At 34.3% G+C, this 14782-nt stretch overlaps 1 protein-coding gene across 2 annotated transcripts in view; it reads left to right on the top strand.

Annotated features, from left to right (window-relative positions):
• The window catches only part of DNAlig1 (DNA ligase 1), a 114656-nt gene that overhangs the window by 66633 nt on the left and 33241 nt on the right, over window positions 1-14782 (top strand). For both annotated transcript variants that reach the window (XM_090407011.1, XM_090407012.1), the window contains exons 11-14: window positions 3137-3338; window positions 5109-5315; window positions 6282-6498; window positions 13985-14067. In XM_090407011.1, the coding sequence (XP_090263137.1) occupies window positions 3137-3338; window positions 5109-5315; window positions 6282-6498; window positions 13985-14067 (709 nt within the window). The remainder of the gene's footprint in view (window positions 1-3136; window positions 3339-5108; window positions 5316-6281; window positions 6499-13984; window positions 14068-14782) is intronic.

Here is a 14782-nt window from a genome sequence, read left to right as displayed (position 1 = left end):
TTTAATTTTTAAAGAATAGTTCAAATTGAACTTATGGGTACTCCTTTGATCCACTGACTGCAATTTATTGTTTTAGCTACCTTTAAAATTATCAGCTATCCTTTTTCTTCTAACTCTTTAGAAGCTGGCAGATGGGTTATGAAATTTTTGAAACAGGTTGAGTATCCACTATCTAGATACTATAATTTCATTCTGGAACAGTGCAAAAGAAATTAGTTTTTTAAAGGAGATGATTAAAATTCATTTGAATGAAAGGAAGTAAGCAATAAACAACTCAGGAAAGCGATGGCATTCTCTTTGAAACAGAAAAACGAAATGGAATATAGCAGGTGAAACTAATATTTTTGTTCTGATTCTTCCCCATTGATTGATTCTGCCAGAGAGGCATGTGGTGAGGTTGTGTGCAAGGATAAAAAAAGCAGAACTCCCTGGTGGACACAGGAAGTTAAAGAGGCAGTGAAGGAAAAGAAGAAAGCATATCAAAAGTTCCTGGCAAATAAGTCAGCTTTTACTCTTACAGAATATAGAGACAAATGTAAGAAAGCTAAACAGTGTGTAAAACTAGCTAAACAAAAGTCATGGGAGGACTTTGGCAAGAATATAGAAAATAAATATCAAGAAGGTGCCAAAATATTCTGGAGGTTGTTGAAGAAGCTTAGGAATGTAGGAAAGAGTGCTGTAAAAGGAGTTAGAGATGATAAAGGTGACATGAAAACAGGACAAAAAGATATCCTTGAAGTATGGAGTAATTTAAAAGATATCCTTTGAAAAACTGCTAAATGAAACAAGCAGTGATGACAGCACAGTGATAAAAAACACTGACCAGGCATGCAGTCAGGAATACATATCCATACTTGAAGTAGAAAAAGTCATCAAAGGCTTGAAATGTTTAAAGGCAGCAGGAGTAGATGATATTCGACCAGAAATGCTGAAGTATGGTGGTATAAAAGTCTTACAGTGGCTGCACTGCATAGTTCAGAAAGCCTGGACAGAGGGACGAATTCCCGATGATTGGAATAGAGCTCTCATAGTACCCATATATAAAAAGGGAAATAAAACTGAATGTGAGAATTACAGAGGTATTTCCCTACTGAGTGTTCCTGGCAAGATCTATGCAAGTATACTTGAGAAACGGTTGAGAAGAATTGTGGAAGAAAAGCTTGGTGAAGAACAATCTGGATTCAGGCCAAATAGAGGCTGTCAGGATCAGATCTTCACTTTACGACAAATAGTCGAGAAAGCATGGGAATATAACAAAGATCTGTATTTAAGTTTTGTCGATTTGGAAAAGGCATATGACAAGGTGCCAAGAGAGAAGCTATTCAATACGCTGCAGTTATATGGTGTCAATGGGGCATTATATCAAGCAATACTTAGTCTTTATTTGAGTTGTAAGTCAGCAGTTAGAATTGAAGGAAGTACAGGAAGATGGTTTAATGTTAAATCTGGTGTGAGACAAGGATGTACATTATCCCCTCTGTTATTCATTATCTATATGGATCACATTATGAAGGAAAGTGGTATTAAACCTGATATCAAAATTGGAGATGTTAATGTCAGCTCTTTGCTTTATGCGGATGATGTTATACTTCTAAATAAATCCGCTACAAGTCTGCAAGATTCTCTGACTAAATTCAATTGCTGTTGTAATAGATATGGTATGAAGGTCAGCAATAAAAAGACAAAGACAATGATAATAGGCAGAATCATTGAAAATGTCAACTGTGTTGTGAATGGAGAACCTGTGGAACAAGTAAAACATTTCAGCTACTTAGGCACGATTTTTACTGAAGATGGTAAATTAAATATAGAAATAGACAACAGAATCAGCAAAGCTGGTATGGTGGGAAGTCAATTGAATAAATTCATATGGAATAAGAGAGAAATTAGTCGGAACACTAAATTAGCTGTATACAAGACAGTGTTCAAACCAGTTTTAACTTATGGATCTGAGAGCTGGGTCAGAAGTAAAACACTTGACCAAAGACTAGAGACCGCAGATTTGAGTCATGAGAAAGATTAGGGTAATGAATAGATGGCATCATCTATTCATTGTCAATGGCAATATCATATTAAAAATGAGGATATTAGGACAGAACTTGACATTGTCAGCATCCAGGAATGCGTTAGCAGAGCTAATCTCAGGTGGAATGGTCACTTAAATAGAATGGAAGAGGAAAGATTAGCAAAACAAGTGTTCTCTGCCAGGTTGGCAGGAAAACGACCCAGAGGAAGACCAAGATATAGGTGGATTGATACGGTACAAAGTGCCTTAGACGATAGAAATATAAGATCTGATAATGTTGGAGTCTTGACAAGTAACAGACTGATTTGGAGGAAAATTGTAGATAGGAAATTAGTAATAATGTAATTTTTTCATGTAGTACTGTCATATCCTGTACACCCCTTGAGGGTACATGGCAGGAATTTGATGATGATGATAATGATGATTCTTCCCCCCCCCCCCACTACTCTAGAATTTTCTAACCATGGGAAACCTGAAAAATCAGTTTCCCACAGTTATTCAGATAAATGGTGGATCACTGTATGTTAAAATATATAGAATGAATTCTTGAAAACTGAGGTTGATTCAACAGTGTTGAATCAACCTTGACTCAGTTTTGCTTATCTATAGATGGATAAATAAAATGATTCTAATAGTATACTGCTTCTGGCAAAGCTTTAGTATAACTCACTTCTCTAAATCAGGAGTATGCAACCCTTCCCATGGCATGAACCTACTGTTTATTATGTTACACTTGTGAAGACTGGGAACTCATCACAGGAAGGCTCTATATACAACTATACACTACTTAATTCACCTTTCATCCATGCTGTTCAGGAATAGTATTTTTTCTGTTAATTTTGCACTTTCTCTGGCCATTGTATCTGTAAGTGGGATATAAAAACCTGAAGTTTGCTGAGAGAAAAACTCTGCTATCTAACATTCAATAGAAAAAGTCCATATAAAAAAAGTCCTCTTATGACAGGAATCAAATTCAGATCTTTTCTGGCTGAAAGATGTATTGTTCTGTCATTCTTTCAGCTGTGCTACTGAGGCACCTATTTATATATATAGTTTAATGTGTAGCAAGTGATTATTATTATTTTTTTTAATTGTAATTTTTTTAACTAGTGAGTGCCCTAATTATGACCACATCATACCAGTTTTACTGAGAGAAGGTATTGAAGCCTTGCCTAAGCATTGCAGGCTGTCTTCTGGTACTCCATTAAAGCCTATGTTAGCTCATCCCACCAAAGGACTGGAAGAGGTTCTGCATCGTTTTGAAAATGCTGAATTTACTTGTGAATTTAAATATGATGGTGAAAGAGCACAAGTTAGTATATTTTTTCCCCATAATTCTTATTTAAAAAATTGTTACTACATCTAACACTCTAGATGTAATAGTATAAATCTTAGTCTACATGCAGTTATTTTAAGAATTGGTACTGAATTTGTTTATTTGAAAATGTGTATGTGAAAATATTTTACATTACTAGTGCATACTTTAATTTTTGTAGAAATTTAAATCACTATTTATTTTCATTTAGGTCATTACAGTTTAGGATTTCATTACTCTTTTTTTCTTTAGTCACCCTCAACCATCCAATTCTGATGACCCTTCTCTAAGTCTCTTTCCTGGTTATTTTTGCTTCTCATAATGCTTTAGTAATCATTCAAGTCTCATTCTAGTGAACTTTGGTTCTGTTTATACATTTTTCATACGTTGGTGTCCAAAAAGATAAGGACAAACTACATTTTTAACTGTATATGAAAACATTTTCATGACTACAGCCAAATGTGGACATAAATTTATTGCCAGCATACTAATAAATTATGTTACACAAAAAATGTATTATAAATTTCGTACAAATTAAATTGCAATATGTTTTTGGCAAAAGTTACAAATTTTCCATGGACATAGTTTTCTATAAGCACTGTACATTAATTCCTTAACTAATGTTGGAGAGACATTTCAGTATGGAATATGTCCACTCTGACCTGCGATGCAGCTCTCACAACATCGTACCATGCTTAGCACTAAGTGATTCAGGAGTTCTTGAAACAAACTGGCCCACTACTCCTTCAGAGCAGGATAAGGCCTTGTTTGTTTTCTGGAGGGGAATTTCAAGCTGCAATGCATCTCCCTATTGCGTCCCAAACATGTTTTATGAGGTTGAGACAGGACTGATTCGATTAATATCCTTGGTCTCCAGAAGTATCTCCACTGCTCATGTACAATATCCATAAAAATGAATTCTTCACCTACAGCACTATGGAACAATCAAACATGACATTGAAGAACTTGTTGCAATATCGTTCACTAGTCATAGTCCCTTTTTCCAGCAGAAAAAATGTTGTGTTCATTAAACATAATTTCTCTCTACACCATGATCCCAGCACTGCTGTATCTATCCCTGTCAAGAACATTTCTTGTGATGGTAAGCAGTGCCACTTTCATGCCAGATCAAGTGTCATCTAAAATTGGAGGAAAGACTAAGACTCTCATCTGTAAAGAGTACATTAGCCCATTGGTGTCTTGTCCAATTTTGTGGATACAACCCTACAACTGTTTGCCCTACTAAAAAATGCTCTCCACAATGATCTGTGGATAAAGGGATGCTGACTGCAGATCTTCGGGCATATGGGCCTGCTTGTCCCAGATGTCTTCCGATTCTTTCTTCCAGATGTCTTTCCTTTCTGATGCGATTTTAGCATGAATATCAACTGTTTGCCCTACTAATTATTCTTGAAGCTCTCACATAGTCTGTCTCAGATCCCTGCTAAACTTGATATGAATACTGTCTTGTTTGTTTATAATGTTCTGACTGTTTTCTTTTTCATTTCATATAAAATGTATTTAGCTATTGTCTCACCATCCAGCCAACCAGCCTTTGTTTCTGGGTAATTAAAGCATGTTTTCTGTTAGTTCATTATCGAAAATGTTAGCAATATGTTATGCTTTTTTTTGGCTTTTTTTAAGATAATTTATTTGAAAATGACATCTACTTGAAATAAAGGCTATGTTTTAAAAGTTTTCATTTTTCAGTGATATGCTGATTTATACATTATTTGCTTTTTTTTTTATTTATTTTTTCTGCTTCAGATCCATGTTCTGGATAATGGTGATGTGAGAATATATAGTAGAAATCAAGAGAACAACACTTCAAAATATCCAGATATAATCTCTCGAATGCCTAAAATATTAAAGCCCAGTGTGAAGTCTTGTATTATTGATAGTGAAGTTGTTGCATGGGATCAGAAACAAAAACAGATTCTTCCATTCCAAGTTTTAAGTGGTAGGAAAAGAAAGGTATATTTTTAAAACATGTTTTGTACTTATAACTTATCAGCTAAATAGAAATTAAGTTAATGAAAATTAGCTGTTACAAAATTATTCAACAGCTGTTTAAATATTTAGAACCAACCTTTATCATCTTAAAAAATATATGCTGAAATTAATAACAAGATAGCAAGCCAATGAAATTGACAAATAAATATGAGCTATAGTACAAGTGGTAACTCGCCTATAACTGAACACTTTTGGCCTATTTGGAATCCATTTACTTATGTTCTTCCTCACCCAGCCACACACCTTCTAACACATTATTTACTTTACAGGTATGTAGACAAAAATCCTCTGCATCAGAAATAGCAGTGTACTGTTTATAGAAATTTATGACTTTATATTTAAAGTCATAATATTTAAATTCCCTTTCATGTTGGAGATGGAATGGATGTAATAATTAAATACCACCCAGTAGAATTTCTTTTAATGATCAGTTATGTATATATCCTGAAACCAACATATTTTCTTTCTACATAGCTTTGGTTTTTTCCTCCGAAAAATACACGTAACTATTTGCCACATGACCACTTGATATACAAATCGAAAGATATCTCATTTTGTCCCATAGGCAAGTATGATGATATGGTTTGTCTTATGTCCATTGTGAACGTGTGATTTCCTAGATCATGTTTATGAAAACAAGAAACCGATGCTTCAGTAGCCATTTGTTAAAAATCAATATACTTATTGTTACTTTCATGGGAAATCTTCCCAATATACATCAGAAACTTGGCTTTATAACTTGACATGATAGCACGCTGATTAATCAAAATCAATAGGACTGTTATCAAAATTTTGGACTCCAAAATATTCCTTTCCTTGTTTAAATACATTATATTAGTAATATCTCTATTGTCTCCAAGCCTTGATAATTAATTCATATAAACTGGTGGGATAAATTTGTACATAAAATATTTGCTATAATTTCAGGATGTACAGGAATCTGATATTAAAGTACAAGTTTGTACTGTTGCCTTCGATCTTCTGTATCTTAATAAAGAGTCATTAGTAAAATTACCATTTCGTAAAAGGAGAGAGCTATTAAAAGAATCATTTAATGAGGTAGAAAGTGAATTCCTGTTTGCTCAGTCAATAGATGCTTGTAGCTTAGAAAATGTTCAGGAATTTTTAGAAGAATCAATAAAAGGTAAGTTCAATTTGCATTGATACCACAATGTAACGTAAGCATTTATCCAGCATTTTTCAGTAATGTAACTCTTTTTTAGTTACCACATTGTCCATCAAAGAGATTATTCCTAAAGAAAATTAACAGTGGGATACAAGAAATAAACATTTGTTGTCACAATTACATCATCAGTAATGTCTAGGAGTGTAATTTTAATTTTCCCAAAAGTTGTTTAGTTCAGTTTTCACTAGTAAACTTTTTAAATTAAATATTAGTGTTGGTTAATAAGTTTAGATAAGCACAGATTGGATCAGCATGTGAAATGTTTTTTACCCCTGATTCATATAAGCATGGTACAAAAGAATTTGATGTTAAGTATGCTGTAATTATATCAGTCCCATACATGAAAGGTCACAAAACCTATGATGCAGTGGTGCATGTGATCAGGAAGGAATCTATTAATGTGTTTCTTGAAGAGTTACAGGTATTGTTTTCATTGAGAAAATGATATGAGAAATTATTCCAAAGAATAAAGGTAGATGAATGAAATAGGAGAATGGGAAACTTTGCATCCATATATTTCAAGCTGAACTCTATATTGACCATCATCTGTTCGTCTTCATACATGGTTAGAGGAAAGTAGGAGAATGGTGGCAGCCAATAAGACATAATGCAGAAACAAAAGCATCTTTGAAAAAGCACTTCGTTAGAGTTTGTGATAAAGAGAGAGATCATATATTAAGCAAACCTGCCATCTTCAGTATCAAGCATTCTTAAAAAGGATTTTGGTGCACCACCCCAGACATGGGAACAATATTCTAAGTTAAGATAGATTTGGAATTCACAAAGTGTTAGCTGTGCAGGCATGAAGTAATGTTCTAAATGAAAACATATACCAAGTGTTTTTTTTTTTTTTTTTTTTTGAAGGTTGAGCAGTTTATAGGTGAAATGTTCCAGGATGGACTAAATATAAAAATCAACCCAAGAAGAGAAAATTGATATTGATTGGAGATCAGAATATTATCTAAAGTAAAGTGAAGTGAAAAATCTTTTGCCTGAGAGGTAAGGCAGGATTGTGTTTTGATAGCATTAAAATTCACATGAATTATCTTCATCCTACTTGAGAATAGTGAGAAGATCTGATTTTAAGGCATTGGTTATAGATCTTGAATAATTTGAACACTACAAAGTTCTTCAAGAAGAATGGAGTGTATTGCCATTGGAAAAACTAAGAATAGGATTTGAAATTAATGAAAGGTCATTAATGTATAGAAAAGAGTGTAAGTGACAGCACAGAGCTTTGGGATACCCAGCACTGATAGAGAAATCTGATGAGAGGAAACTCATTAGATTTCTGATCAAAGTTAACTGGCGCCAAATCACAAAGGACAGGAGAGAGAGAGAGAGAAATCCTAAGATTGGTAACTTAGTAAGATTGCCCTCATTGCTAAACTTGATTGCCTTGGAAATAGCAAGGATCAGAGATAGTTGTAGCAAGTCCCCCTCCACTTGTTTACAACGTAAATTATATTTGAAAAGAAATTTCTTGGCAAATTTATAAAATTTAATTTATTTTGAAATGGCATGAGTAACCACATAAGTTTCTCAACTTTTCTATGGCTTGTGTCCAAAAGTTGGGTAGGTTAGCTAGGAGATATGTGGAGTGTAAATGATGGAATCCATATTAATGATTATTAATTAATTAGTGAGGCTCTGGGAAGAAGTTGAGTATTAGTGATTATTTTGGGTGGGTATTGAGGGCAAAGGGATTGATTGCTGAAGGTCAAGCTTTAATGGACATGTTGGATATAAAGGCTTGTTTCCATGCCATCGAGTAAATGTCAGAAGAATGAGATGTATTAGGCAATACAGAGTAGGTGATTCTGGAGTAAAAGATTTTGCCACAACACTTTAAGAATATCATATGGGCCAAAAGACTTATTAGTAACTATATTAAGTGATTTTCCTTGACTGACTTTACAAGAGTTGGAAGAGAAGACTGATAACAAGAAGTCAGAACTTCTTGGTATCAGTCTTCTACTACTATACAAGTTATGTTACCATAGTACCATTTTGATGCAAGAAAGTAGAAGGACAGGAGTTACCCAGAAGGCTTGACTACTTAGGCTACAGACAAGTTTTTGCACATGTTTCCTACAAAGTGAGCTTAGGATTTTTTTTTTTAATACAGAGTTACATAAGTAGTGCATTCCATAAACCTTTACGTAAGTCGAATTTGTAAATTACGTACATACAATAAAATGTTCAATGGCTACTCATACTGCTGTCTTACATTAATTTTTTTGCCATTAATCGAATATTTTTCATTTTTGGAGTGATTAAAAAAAAATTCAGTTATAAAAAAATGTATCATTTGTATCTGAATAATATACATACTGTAAATATGAAAGTATGAAAAATACATATTTACCACTCCCAAAAAACTGGGCTGTTCATTAATAAAAATATTCTTTATATTATTATTTTTTTGAGTTGTCATATATATCAAGCAATACTTAGTCTTTATTTGAGTTGTAAGTCAGCAGTTAGAATTGAAGGAAGTACAGGAAGGTGGTTTAATGTTAAATCTGGTGTGAGACAAGGATGTACATTATCCCCTCTGTTATTCATTATCTATGTGGATCACATTATGAAGGGAAGTGGTATATTAAACATGATATCAGAATTGGAGATGTTAATGTCAGCTTTTTGTTTTATGCGGACAATGTTATACTTCTAAATAAATCTGCTACAAGCCTGCAAGATTCCCTGACTAAATTGAATAACTGTTGTAATAGATATGGCATGAAGGTTAGCAATAAAAAGACAAAGACAATGAAAATAGGTAGAATCGTTGAAAATGTCAACTGTGTTGTAAACGGAGAACCTGTGGAACAAGTAAACCATTTCAGCTACTTAGGCACAATTTTTAGTGAGGATGGTAAATTAAATATGGAAATAGACAACAGAATCAACAAAGCTGGTATTGTAGGAAGTCAATTGAATAAATTCATATGGAATAAGATTGAAATTAGTTGGAACAATAAATTAGCTGTATACAAGACAGTGTTCAAACCAATTTTAACTTATGGATCTGAGAGCTGGGTCAGAAGTAAAACACTTCACCAATGACTAGAGACCGTAGATATGAGAGTCCTGAGAAAGATTAGAGGCATGAACAGATGGCATCAATGGCAATATCATATTAAAAACGAGGATATTAGGAAAGAACTAGACATTGTCAGCATCCAGGAATGCGTTAGCAGAGCTAATCTCAGGTGGTATGGTCACTTAAACAGAATTGATGAGGAAAGATTAGCAAAACAAGTGTTCTCTGCCAGGTTGGCAGGAAAACGACCCAGAGGATGACCAAGATATAGGTGGATCGATACGATACAAAGTGCCCCAAAGTCTGAGTTGTCATCTTGACTTAGTTGTGAACAGCATTTCACAAACATGTCTAGAGTAGATTGTGTGTGGTCATACACTTCTTGTCCTCACAGATGGCCTTGTAGCTAGACATATCGGAATAGATACGACAGCTAACATTTTTGAACAGCTTGGTGTTTGGATCCATCGATTCTAACGGCATGTCTATCAAGTTAAAAACCTTGGCATTGTAAATTTCTTTATGTCCGGTGGTTTTGGCTTAGTATTTTCTTCGGAATTTTGGAATGCCTCCAACTGAATAAGGTCATCATTAGTTAGCTCTTCATCATGACTCAAAAGAAGCTTGGTAATGTCACCGTTATCCACTTCCAGCTCTAATTGCTTGCCCAGTTGTGCACATATCTCCATTGTCTGCTGTAATTCTTGTGTCAACTCAGCTCCCGTATCAGTCATTGTTTGCTCTCCTTCCATGAAATGCTTTAAATTATGGGCCATTTCTGGGCAGAGTTTCTTCCACACAGCATTCATTGTTGTCTGCTTGATTTCATCCCAAGCCACCCCGATGTTTTTGATAGCGTTAAGGATATTATAGTTCTTCCATATAACATACCACTATCAATGGCTTTGATTGCTTGGGAAAATGTACCACTGCAAATAGTAGACTTTAAAGGCCGTAATAATGCCTTGATCCATAGGTTACAATAGTGAGATAGTTCTAGGAGGAAGGTAAACAACTTTTACATCAGAATTGAAAGTCATCCACCTCTTCTGGGTGGCTGGGGACATTGTCCAGCAAGAGAAACACTTTAAATGGGATTCCTTTCTCGGCACAATATTCCTTCACCTGAACGAACTGGTATTGAACCAGTCTCCAAACAGTGCACGTGTAACCCAAGCCTTGGTGTTGGATTTCCAGATTACAGGCAACGTACTCGCGTCAATGTTCTTAAAGGCACACAGTCTCTGGGAATGGTATACTGTAAGTGGTTAAACTTTAAGTCCCCTGAAATGTTGTTGCTAATCATAACAGTGATCCGATCTTTTGCGACTTGAATTCAGGCATAGATTTTCCTTTTTTGCAATAAATGTCTGTGTTGGCATCCTCTTCCAAAACAGAGCTGTTTCATCGACATTAAATATTTGCTCAGGCAAATATTACTCCTCCTCAATTATTTCTTCCAGAAGTTCGGAAAATCGACTTGCCGCATCTGTATCTGCATTTGCTGCCTCACCCGTGATTTTGATGCTATGCAGATTTGTACGTTTCGTGAATCGTTCGAACCATCCAGCACTAACTTTAAATGTACTCTCCACATCCATGATACTGACCTGCTCTTTTAAATCCTTATATAAGGACATGGCCTTCTCCTGGATAATCAGTAAACTTAACGATATCTGCTTCTGTCAGATCATCGATCCAGTGAGACAATAATTTCTCCATCTCTGATATCAGGCCCAGCCTCTTCTTGGTAATAATTGTGCCCTTCAATGCTACTGCACTTTTCATGCTTTCAACAATGTCCTTCACTATTGTTGATAGAACTTTCCCTTCATACGTACGAATTATTTTCAACTTTTCTTCTAAAGTAATTGCAGACCTTTGTTTTTTAGATTCATTACCAGCACATTTGGTTTTGCATTTGCATTCCATTTTAAGGGTAAAAAAAAAAACTAGCTGTGATAACAAGTGACTGAGCTAACTGTGCGAAGCATCTACTACTGTACTGCAATACGGCTGTCAAAGGCACACCTGCACAAAGCCACAAATGTTTTCATTTGCACTAGTAGATTTATTACGTGACTGTGAATTTACGCACGTCACATGTTACGTAACTTGGGGTGTAACTGCATATACCTCTTGTAGGCTGTAGCAAAGGCTAAATGCAAAGCTGAAGTTTCTGATTTGAGCCATTTAAGGTATGCTGAACTTTTATGTTGGAGTGCTTTGATACACTTCTTGGAGAACTAGGGCTTTGATAGCAGTTGGGAATTTGAATGGAGTGGAGACCCTCATTCCAGTGAGAGGCTTAGAAATTCTGGAGATTATTCCATTTGTTACATGTTTTGTGGTACCAATTGCCTCGAAGTTGATTATAGTAATTCAAATGTGGACATGGCTGGAATTGCCAAGAGGAGAGAACATCTACAATGTATATGTATATATTTGGAGACAGAACCAGTTAAGAAAAGGTCCATGGTGTTATGAGTATGATGAGGATTATCTGATATTCTGGTTGGTAGGTGAATCATGAGTGTGATAACAAATAACATGGTTCTGTTTTTATCTTTTGTATTTCTTTTTCATCCTTCCACTACTGACATGCATGGGAATAGACACTGGAGCTTGATTTATAAAGTTAAGAAGCCAATTTGAATTATGAATATTGAGATTTTCAAGGAAAACGATCTCGCTCAAAATAGTGAATAGGGAGGGCTTAAAAGGAAAGTTAGCAAGGAAGTCTCAGTCAGAGCAGATCACATAGAGGGATTCCAAGTTTAGTAATTTCTGGTATGCAATATAAAATCTGACAAATGAGCATATTCTGCACTGCTTAGGAATGGAATCATGCAGTATGTAGTCAGGACAGTATATAGTTGCAGAGGATGTCAGCTGAGCTTCAGTGAGGATTTCTGTATTCGCCTTTTCAGTTAGCTTTACTTTGTCCATTGTGGTATATTATTCTTAGTGACCCCCAACAAGCTTTCTTGAGCACGACATTTTTAGTTAACAAAATATAAAGATTATCTGATTCTCTGGCTGAACAAAAAATGGCATGTCTTTATTTATATTATTAAAGTGCAATCTTCTCTAATACTACAACAAAAAACACATAAGACTTTTGTATAGTAAAAAAATATATAACAAAAAAAAGACCATAAGTCATTTGCTAAACATTACTTTATGACATTTACAGAAAGGATCTGTAATTCTGCTTTCTTTCAAAACCATTAGAAATGGCAATTGGATACTATGTTTTCTGTGATTCCCACCTATGAAAGATTATTAGTAAACCTATAGTATATTTGTACCATGGGTGGATTTCAGATTTTTTTTTTTATTATTATTTTTTTTTATCAATTTTTTATATATATTTTTTTTAAATTTATTTTTACAGTCTTGGAGACCTTGCTCTAGAGACCAAAAAAGGAACTTTTTCAGTCCATTTCATTCCTCCACTAAGTGGGGCAGTGGTCTCACACCAAGTTATCAAATTCATCTTCCACTTAAAAACAATCACTAACATCCATGCCCACAGCAGAATTCAAATCTACAACCTGTTGGTTGGAGAGCGAGTACAAACACTCAGCCATCCAGGCCGGCAATTGAGCATTGCAATCATCTAGGGATTTATAGTATAAATTGCTAGCTAATTCATTATTGTTACTCAGCCATTTGTTTGAAAATAGTCATCTTTCATATGTAGCTTTAAAAAAAAAAAAAAAAAAAAAAAAAAAAAAAAAAAAAAAAAATTATCTACAGTTATTCAGATTCCAGTGTTTTAACATTGTTGCAACTTTTAAATTATTCATAGTACTAACATATCAATCTCCTTGCTTTGAGAGGCTGCTATAAAAGCCTTTCACAAAGGCTCCTGAATTCCTCTATCACTTTAAATAGAAAAACTTTTAGATCACATCATCTCTTCCTTTACACTTTAAAAAAAGAGAGTACCCCCTCCACACACACACATACAAACATTTACTCTGTGGCAAAGGGTGGAGGGAAGTCATTCACATAATCTTATAGAATCTTAGATGCATTTTCATGTATAAAATACATGTATTTTTTAACTTTGTACATATCATCCAATTCACTGTTTAATTTTAACTCAAGAATCTTTTGCAGTATATTGTTTTTAGTTGCTCACTGAACTAAATTTCTTGTTCACCAGTGGCCTTTTTTTTTATTGGTAATTAAAATGACCCTTGTAAGATATTCATTACAAATTCAAATGCATTCAAATCTATAAAATTTCACACATTTGAATGCCTCGTTTTGTGTGTATTTGTTTATTTCATCAGGTATATAGATTTTGTGGTTCACTGAAAAGATATTTAAATAATTTGAAATTGCTAAGATATGCAATTTTTGAAAACCAAAACTATATTTTTTAAGGTAATTGTGAGGGACTTATGGTTAAGACTCTAGATATTGATGCCACCTATGAAATTGCTAGAAGATCCCACAACTGGCTTAAGGTAAATATGTGTTTGTTTCAAATACTTGGTTATTTGATATATAGAAGCATTTTCATGTATGAAAAATACATACATATTTTTTTAACATTGTACACATTTTAACATTTTCCAATTCACTATTTCATTTTAACTTTAGAATCTTTTGCAGTATATTGTTTTTAGTTGCTCACTGTTGCTGTCATGTTTTTTGTGTTGTCATATAATCATTTATTTTCTTAGCTGGCCTGCCTTCTTCAAGAGCAAAACCCTTTTACTTAAAGCCAATTAATTTGGCATTATGTGCATATACAGTATATGTTATGTTAGCATCTGTTGCAAGAGTGTGCGTATGTGCATACTTCTAGCACAGCATTTAAAAAATATGAGAGGAAACTTATTTTTTTTAATTATGGTTAATTAAAAAAAAAGCATTCAAACTGAAGATATTAGAAAAGAATGCACTATTAATATATCCACAAATCTGGAGAGCAGAGCCCTCATGTAATGGAAATATATTTTTTGTGTGGGACCTTTTTGGGTTCCCTTAAGGTTCAAAGCTATATAACTGAGAGGAGACCTCCACAGAGGTTGTAAGCAGAATCATCTAGAACTTTTATCCCAGTGTCCAATCTTTACTTTCTCTTATTGCACTAAGATAGCAGGGTATTCACCTGGGTACTGAATGAATAAATGAAGATGAGCATATAACATAATCAAATGTCATTCTGGCTGGGGC

The sequence above is a fragment of the Typopeltis vanoorti genome, chromosome 17 (genome assembly GCF_054136105.1).
Source record: "Typopeltis vanoorti isolate ZY-2024b chromosome 17, IOZ_Tvanoo_1.0, whole genome shotgun sequence".
Classification (NCBI taxonomy): Eukaryota; Metazoa; Arthropoda; class Arachnida; order Uropygi; family Thelyphonidae; genus Typopeltis; species Typopeltis vanoorti.
This window is presented reverse-complemented; position numbering and strand designations above follow the sequence as displayed.